This window comes from Heterodontus francisci, chromosome 2, assembly GCF_036365525.1.
Source record: "Heterodontus francisci isolate sHetFra1 chromosome 2, sHetFra1.hap1, whole genome shotgun sequence".
NCBI lineage: Eukaryota > Metazoa > Chordata > Chondrichthyes > Heterodontiformes > Heterodontidae > Heterodontus > Heterodontus francisci.
Window position 1 is genome coordinate 10280381 of NC_090372.1, and position 15062 is coordinate 10295442.

Sequence of the window (15062 nt, forward strand, 5' to 3'; positions counted from 1 at the left end):
CGGTCACTAATGAGGCTCGGAGGGTGGCTGTATGTTTGTTCATAGGTCAATGGCGAGTAAGGTTATACCTTTACAACATTCAAAAAATGAAAGGAAGAGAGCAGTGAATTGACTCAAAGGTAATCTGATTAAAGTAGTACTTCTGATAAATCTATAAATGTATTTTATACATTTTTTTATAAATCTTTTCATAGTCAACTTGTTGGTTATCCTTGATCGCTGTGCTGAATCTGCAAGCCTATAAAAAGGCACTTGTATTATTTCTCCTACAGTATTACTTACGCTTTAAGTGAATTTATTCGATTAAATATGAGATTGTACGAAAAATAACAAGAAACTGTAACCGGAGAAATTGAGCATTGAATTAAAAGTGACCATTTTACTCTAAAGATCCAGGGTTGGTGAATGTAGCCTAATGTTTTTAACACTGTATGTAAATTCTCTCAGGTTATTTGATTCCAAACTTAAATGAAACCAGAGATTAATGTAATGGTTATAGAATATAGGTTATTTTTCAATGTCATGTGTCTCTTAAGCACAGTGCATTTTATTTTGCATGTATATTTGTTTCACCTCAGATGCAGCTGTCCTAGATTGTACTGGGTTTTCTAATCTAACTGGTTCAAGTCCCATAAGCACTGCTTATGCATCAGAGTTAACAGGATGATGCAAGTTCACACGACTGTGCAGGCACATATTCAGTGAAGGTGGTAAAGATGCACGATTGGAATGAATTTCAATCGCAGGACATAACATTTAGAAATGTTATATCAAAAAGTGAAAACGCAGAAAAAGAAGGCAAAGTGAAGAAAGACTTACACTTATCTGGTGCCCTTCACATCCTCAAGACATCCCAAAGTGCTTTACAGCCAATGAAGTAATTTTGAAGTGTAGTCACTGTTGCAATGTAGGGAAAGATCAACCAACACTTCAAAATGCTGAAAAGTGCACCCAAAATAGTGTCAGAAATCGAAGCTTATTCTGGGACAGGCCCAGAAATACATTTTGTGGTAATTACCCCATCAGAAATGTTTTAATGCAAAAATTGCCTTTTTTTGTCTATTTTTCCTTCGATAACACAATTGATTTAATATTGGCTATAGCACGTCCCACTGCAGTCTCATTGTATTGCATGTTTTTGTATGTCATGCATGAGGTCCTGCAGCTTCAGTTTACTTAGAAAACAAACAATTGCAAAATGCGATCCCAACACAGCATTAAAAATTCTTAAATTCAATTTAATAAAAAGGAATTCAACTTATTCATTTGCTTTGAGGCAGTGGCCTTGGTCACAGGCTTTTATTGCTTTCCAGTTGTACCTTGTTTTTTTGTGTTGTCAGCTTGTTTGAAGCTGGGTAGCTTTTCTATATTTACAGTTTGGGAGGTCGGCTACCACTGCTGAGATTGTCAGCAACTTCTGTGGTAACAACTGGCCTTGACAATGAGTAATTTCCCACTCTGATCTAATCCATTCCATCTTTTAATATTCCGCAGGTACTTGGGCTATCTCATAGACCACTGACCCAACGTCCAACTGCTGTCAACATTTAACCCTTTGGTCTTCAAACCTTTCATTTGAATATTTGTTTTCCCATCATATATGCTGTTCTATTAATCTTTAGGTTTCAGTCTGTAAGGTGAGCTATTGTTCTTGAGGGTGTGGTCTTCAGTAATGGCCAGTATAAGGATAGGCAAGTGTATGGAGTGAACAAAGAACAGTACAGCACAGGAACAGGCCATTCGGCCCTCCAAGCCTGCGCCGATCTTGATGCCTGCCTAAACTAACACCTTCTGCATTTCCGGGGCCCATATCCCTCTATTCCCTTCCTATTCATATATTTGTCAAGATGTCTCTTAAACGTCGCTATCGTATCTGCTTCCACCACCTCCCCTGGCAGCAAGTTCCAGGCACTCACCACCCTCTGTGTAAAAAAAAAACTTGCCTCGCACATCCCCTCTAAACTTTGCCCCTCGCACCTTAAACCTATGTCCCCTAGTAACTGACTCTTCCACCCTGGGAAAAAGCTTCTGACTATCCACTCTGTCCATGCCGCTCATAATTTTGTAAACCTCTATCATGTCGCCCCTCCACCTCCGTCGTTCCAGTGAAAACAATCCGAGTTTATCCAACCTCTCCTCATAGTTAATGCCCTCCAGACCAGGCAACATCCTGGTAAACCTCCTCTGTACCCTCTGCAAAGCCTCCACGTCCTTCTGGTAGTGTGGCGACCAGAATTGCACGCAATATTCTAAGTGTGGCCTAACTAAGGTTCTGTACAGCAGCAACATGACTTGCCAATTTTTATACTCTATGCCCCGACTGATGAAGGCAAGCATGCCGTATGCCTTTTTGACTACCTTATCCACCTGCGTTGCCACTTTCAGTGTGACCTGTGGACCTATACGCCCAGATCTCTCTGCCTGTCAATACTCCTAAGGGTTCTGCCATTTACTGTATACCTCCCACCTGCATTAGTTAAGATACAGATCAGCCTTGATCTCATTGAATGACAGTAGAGGCTTGAGGGGCTTAATGGCCTACTCCTGCGATTACGTACTCCTAGTCAATTCTGAAGCCTTCCAGACAATAGTTCACTGCGGTAATCCCCCAACTTGTCTGTTTATGAGACTCATAACAAAGAAATGGGGATAGTGAACAATGTACTCTTCCAATATGAGAGTTGGAGTAACACCATATGCTTTTTCTTAAAACAACAGATACAACTATCACTATTGCTGTCGCTGTTGCTGGAGGCGTGGCTCTGCTCGTCATTATTGCTGTGATTGTTTGCTGCGTTAAAAAATGGTATGTACCTTTCCTACCCTTCCTCTGCCCCACCTTCTCATGGAGACTCATGGTATCTTCAACAAGGTTGGTTGAGACGGTCAGTACAGGGTTTCTTCACAACCGCTTGAATGCTGCACTTGTGATGGGCTGACAAGAGAACTGAGCTGGACAAGGCCAGGCTGGGGAGGAGACCAGAACTCGGGGCCATAAATATAAGAGAGTCACGAATAAATTCAGTAGGGAATTCAGGAGATACTTCTTTACCCAGAGAGTGGAACTCGCTACCACAGGGAGTAGTTGAGGCAAATAACATAAATGCATTCTATGGGAAGCTAGATATGCACATGAGGGAGAAAGGAATAGAAGTTTATGTTGATAGGGTAAGATGAAGAAGGATTGGGAGGATGTTTGCATGGAGCATAAACACTGCACGGACCTGTTGGGCCAAATGGCCTGTTTCTGTGCTGCAATTACTTTGAAACTTTGTAATACATTGATCACCATGGAGCAAAACTATTCGAGACTTATTGAACCTCTCCTACTAAACAGAACGAGTTTGAGTGATGGGCAGCCTGGTCCTTGAACTTGTGACTTTCTCTTTTGAGTGGCAAGGGTTTAATGGCTTCAGACACTCAGCTGTCCAAAGTATGTCCCAAACTTTCATGTGCCATTCCAATCTTTTCATAGGAGAAACTTGAAGTATCTAGAACGATCTCAAAAAACAGTCAAATATTTCCAGTGCTCATAATATTCATGATCTTATAATTAACTCTTCTTGGGAACTTGGCATCTTTTCTGAACATCATTGAGACATCCCTTATAATATTGCAAACCAAAAGCTGCATTTTGAAATGCTCATATATGTACAGTTGACTCGAGGCATATTTACAACTAATAATATGTGTATAAATCACGGCTTTAAAAATGGGCCCACAATAAACAGGAGATTTTGTTTTTGGTAAGCTACCTTATCTAATGTTCAATCACTCAAGTCTTGTAGCATGTTTAAGTGTATGGATTGTACTCTCATTTGGCTTCACTGGTAGTTGCTGGGAAAAAGAGAGACATAAAAAGCTCATAAAATTAACAATATATGAAGTTTTAAAAATCCCTTAAACACACACTTACATTGAAGTGAACTCAAAGCCATGGTCTCATTTTGATGATTGCTGTAAATTGGTCTTCTGATTACCTGATTAGATCCCCTGGTCTTATACATGTTCACTTGTACATTTTATTGCCTGCATCATCTCTCCCATTATTGTCTATAGTACAATTGCTCTTCAGTGCTTATTACTCTGTACGTAATCTTGTCTAGTCTTGGGTGCCTGTTAGTTGTAACGGCCCAGGGTGCTGTTACTTGGTGTGAACTATTCTGTTTCCCCAATTGTGTATTTTGCCTTCTCATACAGAATGATGTGACATCACTCCAGCTGGTGAAGGTTTGCCTTACTTTAACATTTCAAAGCAACTAAAGTATAAATTTAATCTTTTACAAAAGGTACAAACTTTTGGATGAATGAATGAAGGTTGGTTCAAGTGGGTGAACCAAATTACTATAATCCAGCTATAGATGTTTGATAAACTTTAAAAAAAAAATTGTACTCCAATCTTCCTGTTCTTAAAAACTCTATTGCCTAATTTGACTGGTGCCACTGTCATTGGGCAACACTGTGCCTTGTCAATCTGGGAGTCTGCTGTGCTCGACTTAGAATCATGGAATCATACAGCACAGAAGGAGGCCATTTGGCCCATCGTGCCTGTGCCAGCTCTTTGCTAGAGCTATCCATTTGGTCCCACTCCCCTGCTCCATCCCCATAGCCCTGTAAATATTTTTGGCCTTCAAGTATTTATCCAATTCCCTTTTGAAAGTTAGTCCTTCCACCACCCTTTCAAGCAGTTCATTCCAGATCATAAAATGTTCCAGAAAAAAACAGTCTGGCCCATCTGAGCTGGAAAGTATCCCAGTCAGTTAGTTTTATTGAGGTTGAGAGTGGTGGTTGGTGAAGTCTCTGTGCTTTTGGCTTGCTTTCAGCGACAACTGCAGAAGGTTTGCCAAGAGTTTTAGAGCTGAAGGACATTGCATGCAGAGGGTCCCAGTGAACACTGTAAAGATCTTCTCAGTAGCCAAAACAGCATCGCGATTTCAACTGCCTCTTTCCAAGCACGCCTTGTAAATTGACTCCAGTTGCTATACAGCTTGTCAAGGAAACTAGTACTTGGTGTGTACATATAGTTTGCATTTCCTCTTCATTATAATTCTGACTTTCTTTTAAGAATTCTAACACTTGAAATTAACTTAATTGACACCAAATTGACTGATGTTACCAATTAGACTTTTATTTAAGAAATAGGAGCAGGGGTAGGCCATACGGCCCATCGAACCTGCTACATCATTCAATAAGATCATGGCTGATCTTCTACCTGAACTCCACTTTCCCATCCAATCCCCATGTCCTTTGCTTCCCTTGGTGCCCAAAATTCTATTGATCTCAGTCTTGAATATACTCAATAACTGAGTATCCACAGCTTTCTGGGGTAGAGAATGCCAAAGATTCACAACCCTCTGAAGAAATTTCTCATCATCTCAGTCCTAAATGGCCAACCCCTTATTGTGAGACTGTGCCCCCTAGTTCAGGGTAAACAGCCTCTCAATATGTAAAGAAAACAAACCACAGTTCAGACGTGCAACTAGACAGCAATTAAATCTAACCCTCGCCTAGTGTTCTATTTAACAGCATTTATACATTGCTACCTTAGACATAGCTTCAACTCAGCAGCAGGATGATACGTTGTGCTTTACAATGGTGAAATGTCCTTATCAAGCAGTATAACATCCACCCCACTGTGAGCAGCACCATAGGAGATCCACTAGTAACTTACTAACATGTTGTCAGCGAGATTGAGATGTCACACTTTTTTGATACAGATACAAAACTTTAGGAAGGGTGTGAAGGCTTTAGAGAGGATACAGGAAAGGGTTTACGAGAATGGTTTTAGTTCTGAGGGACTTCACTTCAATGGATAGATTGGAGAAGTTGGGGTTGATCTATTTAGCGATGAGAAGATTGAGAGGAGATTTGATCGAGGTGTTCAAAATCATGAGTGGTCTGGGCAGAGTAGATAGAGAGAAACTGTTCCCATTGGCAGAAGGGTTGAGAACCAGAGGACATAGATTTAAAGTGATTGGCAAAAGAACCAAAGGTGTAATGAGGAAAAACATTTTTACGCAGCGAGTGGTTACAATCTGGAATGCACTGCCTGAAGTCATAGCCTTTAAAAGTGAATTCGATAAGCAACTAGAAGGGAAAAATTTGCAGGGCTGCAGGGAAAGGATGGCAGAGTGGGACTAGCATCATACAATCATTGTATTCTCTGGCTTATGAGCAATGCTCCAGGAGATCAGCTACTGTACATGAAACCGTTTTGAAGTAATTCTGTTATACATGGAGCATTTTTTTTTAAAGAACGCCACTCGTATAACTGCTGGTTACTTCTGATATCTAACTGACTTTTCTGCTTTAAGAAAATTGCTCCCTAATTGACCTCACAGTCAGAACATGTACATGTAAAAAGATTACATACCTCTTCATCTTAACAATATTATGCATCATGTGATATGTCCTGTCCTTGTAAAACAGCGTTATGATATGACTTAGTGTCAGCAACTCAGCAGCAGATCCATTAGTACAGAATGTACTCTGGGTGGGCAACTTCAATGTCCATCACCAAGACTGGCTCAGTAGCACCACTACTGACTGAACTGGCCGAGTCCTGAATGACATATCTGGCAGACTAGGCCTGCGGTAGGTAGTGAGCAAACCAACACGAGGGAAAAACCTACTAGATCTTGTCGTCACGAATCTATCTGTTGCAGATGCATCTGTCCATGGCAGTATTGGTAGGAGTGACCACTGCACAGTCTTTATGAAAAGAAAGTCCCGCCTTCACATTGAGGATACCCTCCATCATGTTGTGTGGCATTACCACAGTGCTAAATGTGATAGATTCAGAACAGATCTGGCAGCTCAAAACTGGGCATCCATGAAGCGCTGTGGGCCATCAGCAGCAACAGAGTTGTACTCAAACACAATCTGCAACTTTATGGCTCAGCATATCCCCCACTCAATCAATATCCATCAAGCTGGGGGACCAACCCTAGTTCAAAGAAGAGTGCAGGAAGGTATGCCAGGAGCAGCACCAGGCAGACCTCAAAATGAGGTGTCAGCCTGGTGAAGCTACAACACAGGACTACTCGCATGCCAAACAGCGGAAGCAGTATGCACAAGGCAGAGCTAAGCAATCCCACAACCAATGGATCAGATCACAGCTCTGCAGTCCTGCCTCATCCAGTTGTGAATGGTGATGGACAATTAAACAACTAACAGGAGGAGGAGGTTCCACAAATATCCCCAACCTCAATGATGGGGGGAGCTCAGCACATCAGTGCAAAAGAAAGGCTGAAGCATTTGCATCCATCTTCAGCCGGAAGTGCTGAGTGGATGATCCATTTCGGCCTCTTGAGATCCCCAGCATCACAAATACCGGTCTTCAGTCAATTCGATTCACTCCACGTGATATCAAGAAATCGCTGAAGGCACTGGATACTGCAAAGGCTATGGGCCCTGACAACATTCCGGCAATAGTACTGAAGACCTTTGCTGCAGAACTAGCTGCACCCCTAGCCAAACTGTTCCATTACAGCTATAACTCTGGCATCTACCCGTGGGAAATTGCCCGGGTATGTCCTGTACACAAAAAGCAGGAGAAATCCAATCCAGCCACTTACCACCCCATCAGTCTACTCTTGATCATCAACAAAAGGATGGAAGGGGTCGTCGACAGTGCTATCAAACGGCATTTAAACAGCAATAACCTGCCCACTGACGCTCAGTTTGGGTTCCGCCACGGCCACTCGTCTCCTGACCTCATCACAGCCTTGGTCCAAACATGGACAAAAGAGCTGAACTCCAGAGGTGAGGTGAGAGTGACTGCCCTTGACATCAAGGCAACATTTGACGGAGTATGGCATCAAGGAGCCCTAGCAAAACTGGAGTCAATGGGAATCCGGGAAAATTCACCACTGGTTGGAGTCATACCTAGTACAAAGGAAGATGGTTGTGGTTGTTGGAGGCCAATCATCTCGGCCTCAGGACATCACTGCAGGAGTGCTTCAGAATAGTGTCCTAGGCTCAACCATCTTCAGTTGCTTCATCATTGATCTTCCCTCCATCATAAGGTCAGAAGTGGGGATGTTTGCTGATGATTGTATGATGTTCAGTACCATTCGCAACTCCTCAGATACTGAAGCAGTGCATGTCCATATGCAGCAAGACCTGGACAACATTCAGGATTGGGCTGATAAGTGGCAAGTAACATTCGTACCACACAAGTGCCAGGCAATGACCATCTCAAACAAGAATCTAACCATCTCCCCTTGACATTCAACAACATTACCATCGCTGAATTCCCCACTATCAGCATTCTGGGGGTTGCCATTGACCAGAAACTGAACTGGAGTAGCCATATAAATGCTGTGGCTACAAAAGCAGGTCAGAAACTGGGAATTCTGTGGCGAGTAACTCGCCTCCTGACTCCCCAAAGCCTGTCCACCATCTACAAGGCACAAGTCAGGAGTGTGATGGAATACTCTCCACTTGCCTGGATGGATGCAGCTCCAACAACACTCAGGAAGTGTGACACCATCCAGGACAAAGCAGCCCACTTGATCAGCAGCCCATCCACCACCTTCAACATTCACTCCCTCCATCACTGACTCACAGTGGCAGCAGTGTGTACCATCTACAAGATATACTGCAACACCTCCCTCAACAGCACCTTCCAAACCTGCGACCTCTACCACCTAGAAGCACAAGGGCAGCAGTTGCACAGGAACACCACCACCTGCAAGTTCCCCTCCAAGCCACACATTGTCCTTACTTGGAACTATATCGCCGTTTCTTTACTGTCGCTGGGTCAAAATCCTGAAACTCCCTCCCTAACAGCACTGTGGGTGTATCTACACCATGTAGAGTGCAGCAGTTCAGGAAGGCAGCTTATCACCACCTTCTCAAGATAAATTAGGGATGGGCAACAAATGCTGGCCTTGCCAGCGATGCCCACAACCCATGAAAGAATAAAAAATATTAATACTGGTGTAAATATCTAGTGGCAGTGGTTTTCTCATGCTTAATTTGTCACCAAAGCTTAACTGTTGATTTAACTTCTCCATCTGCTTGATTTTTCCACATAATCCCTTCAATTTGGCATCTGTTGCTATCAGCATACCTTGTTCTACTGTTGTTCCAATGGAATTGCTCTGAATTAATGCATGAAACCTGTGCTGTTTCTAGCGTCACTGATCCTGTAAAACTGGATCGCCCAGCATCTGACAAGGTCAGCTGTTGCCATAAACGACATTGGGTGACGTCCTCCTTTTTGGTGTCTCAGTTGACATGGCTGATGCGTTTAATCTCTCTGCCAACTCCACAAACTGCTCCCACTGCACTTGCTTTAATCCTTCGACCTTTAACCAGTTTCAGATACTCATGCTCTTTAACGAATGGTGAGCATTGATTTATCACTTCAATAACTTTTCCAATGTTTTTCAACTTGTTAGATCTTTCTATTGTGCTCTGCCTACACTTTATTTTCATTATAGTTTCCTGCACAAGGTCATTAATAGAAGGACGGGTATGGGAGAGTGGCTGAAACATTACATCATTCAAATTACTGGTACAGTTGAAATAAATATTTGATGCATTTTGAGACGTTTCCAATGGTGCAGCTGCATAAAATAGTTGGCTCTTTAGTAAGATTATCTATTTTATATTTCACAAAGATCCAACAGACATTATCTTATTCTGTTTAGTTTGCCCCTTCTGGTGTCTAGGGGACTGTGCATTTAATTTTTAAAAGTTTTTTTTTTCTAGAACTCGATACTAAATCTAGTTGCCTCTAAAGCAACATTCATGAAATTCTCCAATCTGAGATTCAAATATAAAGCTAGTCCTGGATATTATCAGGGGTGGGTTGTGTAGGTGTCAGAATTTCAAGTAGGAAAGTTCAGGTTTCCCCATAAGTCCTGATAGAGTTCCCAATCTGATAGTCAGCCTGATTGACAAACTTGGCATCCAGTTGGGCGGGAAACCCTCCGGAGCAGGCCACAGGAGCAGATAGGATCAATCCTTAAAGCTGGGGGAGGATGGTGTCCAATACCAGAGAGGGTATCTGACCCTTGAGGGTCTGACCCACGACCATGTGGTTTTTATATGGGGTGGGGGGGAGGGTGTTTGATGGGCCTGAGAGCTTGGTGGGGGTCAGTGGAAAACACCCCTACTCTTTCCGGCCCACAAGCAGTGCTGTAAAGGCACTTACCTTCCCGGAAGCCATCCTCACCTCACTTCAGCTGCCAGACTTCCTGCGGACTGGGAAACTGGCCGCCCCCCTTTAAAGGCTGGAAAGTAGGTTAAACCAGAGTCTACCAGATATTAACATATTTAAATTGCCAACCCACCACCTGGGAGCAGGTTGGCTGCCCTTGTCCTGTCTCGGGAAAACCCAGTGGTGGGCAGGTTAGGGTCAGGGTCCAAAATCTGAACATTTCCACCAACCAACCTACCCTTTTTTTTGTGCTAGAAGTTCTGCACATTCTCTGGAGTTCGACATGAGACAAAACCATTGTTACTCTTCTCAAAATGTAATCTCCAATTTTGGTAGCCCATTGAGTTGCAAAGATGGCTGCATAGATGTGCATCTCTCTGGTTATGTCTTGTATTTGTCAAATCTTAACGTGCATGGAAAGGGGCATCAGAAATTTCTCAAATATGAAGGCTTTTTATTCTCACCCTGCACAGGAAAAGGCGACGTCAGCCTGCACTTGGCATCTATAATCCCGGTGTGAACAACCATATGCCTGGACGGAGGCAGAAGTTTGGGAAGAGGAGACAGGACAATGACTCACACATTTACGCTGTGATTGATGAGGACCGTGTTTATGCTGATTACTTCAATAAATCGAGAATGTTGTCCATCCCAGAGGTGGACGTGTATCGGTCTTTCGAGGGTCCCATGGGAAACGTGCCACCTACTCTTCCTCCTCCCCGCAGCGCTACGTCCAAAAGTGCCAGTCCAGAGGCCGTGCCCATGGTGTCCAATGACCTGTATACATTTTCAGTAAAGAAGCAAGATGTGGAGAAGAGCAATGGGGAGATGGTCACTTTTCTTGGGAATGGTGAAAAAGATTCCAGTTCATAGCAGATGTCAGATTTTACAAAATGTGTGTGTGTGTGTTTATAGCAGCTGCTCTGTACAAACAAATCAGTTCTATTTTTGATGGACTGTGCCTCCCTGGCTTTAACCCTTTGAATCTGGCAACATTTTGGGGCTTTTTTATTTGGACATATTTTTCCCTCTCCAACTTTACTTTTCCCTGTGCTAGGGTATAGTTTCACAAGCACTGGCTATCATCCAGAACATCACTCCTTCATTTGGCATAGTTTACATGATTCATTGTTCCACATTCAGAACGGATGAATATTTTAGAGTTTGGAAATAAAGAAGCATCTTCAACCTATAACGTCTATCTCCTTTTATACCTCCCCTCCATTGTATCCTTGGTCACAATGAACATCACTGTGGTCAGTTGAAGGTAACATTTCATTCAGTGGTCGATGATGACATTCTTTTTCCTCACACTCCATTCCCCTTACTATCCAAGATGGAAAATCCGTCCCTAAACCCACTTTCGATAAAGTAGCCAGTAACGACGCACTTCAGGCAGCAGCAGGTGAGCCACAGGACCAGGCACTGCATTCGTGCTTTTCATTTCCGCTGGTCCCAGTTCACGTGGGGCTGAATTGGCAACTGACTTGGGCAATTAAGTATCGTGAGGGTACGGTTCTTGTCTCTCCAAAGCTGAATGCTTTTTCCACAGTTAGTGAGCTGTACAGGAGGCAGGTTAAAATAAAACTGGCTACTTAAAAAAAAAAAAAATTGTTCCTTTTGTCCCAAAAATTATCTGTACTTGATTGAAAACGTTTACAAAAATTACATGGAATTCTTTCACCTGAAGTGTCTTGTGTTTTGTGGTGCACGTACTTCGTAAATTGAATGTACTTGAATTTGTTGTGTGCTTCAGGTTATTGTGTGTCTATGATCTGTGCCTATTGGCACTGCTGATAGAAAAATGGAAAGTTTCTGCTGTGTTGTTGATTTCCACATTTTTTAAGTTTCTTCTTCCTCCGGAGCCCTGTGCCGCTTTCCATTCCCCAAATACTAGATTGAGTGGACCTCTATTAATGGAATTCTGCAGCAAGCCCACCAAGTACGTGAGGGCACTTACGTAAGGCCTTGATACAGAATGTCTGTCTGTACGAGAATTGCAATGTGTTGCAAGCCTCACTGGCTACAATCATCTTGAATGGAAACCAAAACAAAGCAGCCACATTTGGCCCTGAGCTCAATATGGTGAGTTACCAGGGCACCAACAGCTTAATGCAATCAACTGAAATGCCTTGGTCCGCTTTGTTAGTGAAACCCATTTATTTTAAACTGGATAATACCTCTGGTAAAATTAGCACAGAGAGGATTTTAGATGAGTGCCATCAGCATTCATGCACTTTAAACCAACTGTGTACATTAGGAGTGTTTGACATTCTGCTCTCCGAATGTGGTATCCATTGGATGACATTTCACAGCCCCTGATCTTACATTGATAGTTTGAACTGTTTTATGTTGTTTATAATCATGCTGCCTACTGCCTTCTCAAGCAATTATTCTGTACAATTCATTACAGTCATATCCCCCCTTTAATCAAACTTGTGTAAATAGAATATGTAAAATAAGTGGACGGGATGTGGGTTTAAGTGAACTTGGGAATGTGTAATTTATTTATGGTACAAAGTACTTGTTTTGAGGATAGATGTGTAAATATGCTTTAATCTGTGAGTCCGCGAATCACCAGATGGGGCTCACTACAGTCATGTTTTTCTAATAAAAGTATGAAAATACAAACATTTGAAATTACAGCTTGCAATTGTGTTTGAAACATTTTAATAAAGTTTTTTTATTCATTATTTACTTGTTTCTTTTTCACAGTTTATTTTTCTCGAGGGACAAAGACTCCCATAGAACCATAGAAAAGTTACAGTACAGAAAGAAGCCATTCAGCCCATCGTTTCTGCGCCAGCTGAAAAAACTAGCCGCCCAATCTAATCCTACCTTCCAGCACCTGGTCTAGTAGCACTTCAGCTGCAGGTCCAGGTACCTTTTTAAATGATTTGAACATTTCTGCCTCCATCACAGATCCAGGCAGTGAATTCCAGACACCCGCCATGGGTGAAAAAGCTTTTTCTCATGTCCCCTCTGATCCTTCTACCAATCACCTTAAATCTGTGCCCCCTGGTAATTGGCCCCTCCGCTAGGGGAAACAGGTCCTTCCTGTCTATCTAGGCCCCTCATAATTTTGTCCACCTCAATTAAGTCACCCCTCAGCCTCCTAAGGAAAACAACCCTAGCCTATCCAATCTTTCCTCATAGCTGCAACTTTCAAGCCCTGGCAACATTCTTGAAAATCTCCTCTGTACTCTTGCCAGAACAATGATATCCTTCCTGTAATGTAGTGACCAGAATTGTACACAATACTCCAGCTGTGGCCCAACCAGCATTTTATACAGTTTCAACATTGAATCCTTGCTTTTGAATTCTATACCTTGGCCAATAAAGGAAAGCATTCCATATGCGTTTTTCGCCACTTTATCTACCTGTTCTGCCACCTTCAGGGACCTGTGGACATGCACTCCAAGGTCTCTCACTTCTTCTACCCCTCTCAATATCCTCCTGTTTATTGTGTATTCCCTTGCTTTGTTTGCCCTCCCCAATTGCATTTAGCTCACACTTCTCCGGATTGAATTCCATTTGCCACTTTTCTGCCCATTCAACTAAACCATTGACTCCCTGTCCCTTTGGTCTCCATATCCCATGTACCATGAGGAAAGGCTGAAGAAGCTCGGGCTCTTGGACTAAAGTTGTATTATGACAACTCTTCTCGTGGCCTCAACACACCTCAAAGAATTTTGCATTCTTGGTTGAACTGTTGTCAATGCTTTGGACAGTTTAAGCAATAAAAAGAAAGAATGCTGGAAGCACTCAGCAGGTCAGGCAGCATCTGTGGAGAGAGAAACGGAGTTAACGGGCCAGATTTTCAAAGGGCCGCGGGGTCAGGGCCAGGTGTGGAGGTGATCTGAAAATCGCGATCCTAGAGGTCGTTTCCGGAACCCGACGCTTCTGGGACAGTCCGCAAGTTTTAATGTGGGGTGGGGGGCGTGAGGTGGAGGGAACTGGGAAGATGCCCATCTCAAATTAAGGGCCCATTAAGCTCATGGAGGAGATCGGGGGCTGGGGGGTGAGGGGTCTGCACAATAATTTTCAAATACGATTCCAGTGAGCCTGACCAGTCTGGAGCACAACATTGCCCGACGTCGGGCTCACCGGGCAGGAGGCAAACTTTATTGCTGCATGATGAAATATTTTGGGCCTGTGGTGATTGGGGAGCGCAGCACATTTTTAAATTCTGGAAGCGCTGCCTCACCACCTCATTCCGTTAGCCCTCCAAGAGCTGCCTGCTCTCGTCAGCAAGGCAACAGCAGGCCCTGTCATGGCTGTCGTCTGCCTATGCCACTCGCACTCTGCAGGGAGCTCCCACCTTCTGCAGACACTTGGCACCACTCATTGGGTGATGAGCTCGCCTTCTGTGCAATTAGGGCATTAACATTTGGCGATTGCGTCACGTTAATGACACAGCTGAGGTGCAGGGTTGGGACCCGGAATTCATCCAGGTTCTCGACCCCGTTTTGAAAATTCTGGAAAAGGTTAGAGATTTAACAGGTTTAAAGCAAGTACAGAGGCAGGGAAATTTGCGGAGAGGGAGGAAAGAACAAAAGGGAAGATCTATAATAGGATAGCGGGCAGGAAAGGTTAAAAGGCTAAAGGGATGATGGTGCAAGGCAAAAGGATGTGGTAACAGGACAAGTGAAGAAACAAAAGATGGGTCTGGAGGAGGTGTAAATGGCAATAGCAGAATCATTACCATCGCCTGCTGTCTGAAAGAATAGAAGTGGTTATGATTGAAATTGTTGAACTGGATGTGGAGTCTAGAAGGCTGCAAAGTGCCTCACTGAAAGATAAAGTGTAGTTTCTCAAGATTCACAGCACTTTGAGCACATCGTCAGTAGTGCACTGCAGTATTAGGAGTGGAGACTGAATCCAGAACCCA

General features: G+C 43.2%; 1 protein-coding gene across 1 annotated transcript in view; it reads left to right on the forward strand.

Moving 5' to 3' along the window:
• Positions 1-12824, forward strand: part of LOC137379176 (CUB domain-containing protein 1-like) — a 77342-nt gene extending 64518 nt beyond the window's left edge. Inside the window, exons 8-9 of the mRNA XM_068049889.1 lie at positions 2719-2806; positions 10645-12824. Of these exons, the coding sequence (XP_067905990.1) occupies positions 2719-2806; positions 10645-11044 (488 nt within the window). The 3' untranslated portion in view covers positions 11045-12824. The remainder of the gene's footprint in view (positions 1-2718; positions 2807-10644) is intronic.
• The last annotated feature ends 2238 nt before the right edge of the window (positions 12825-15062 follow it).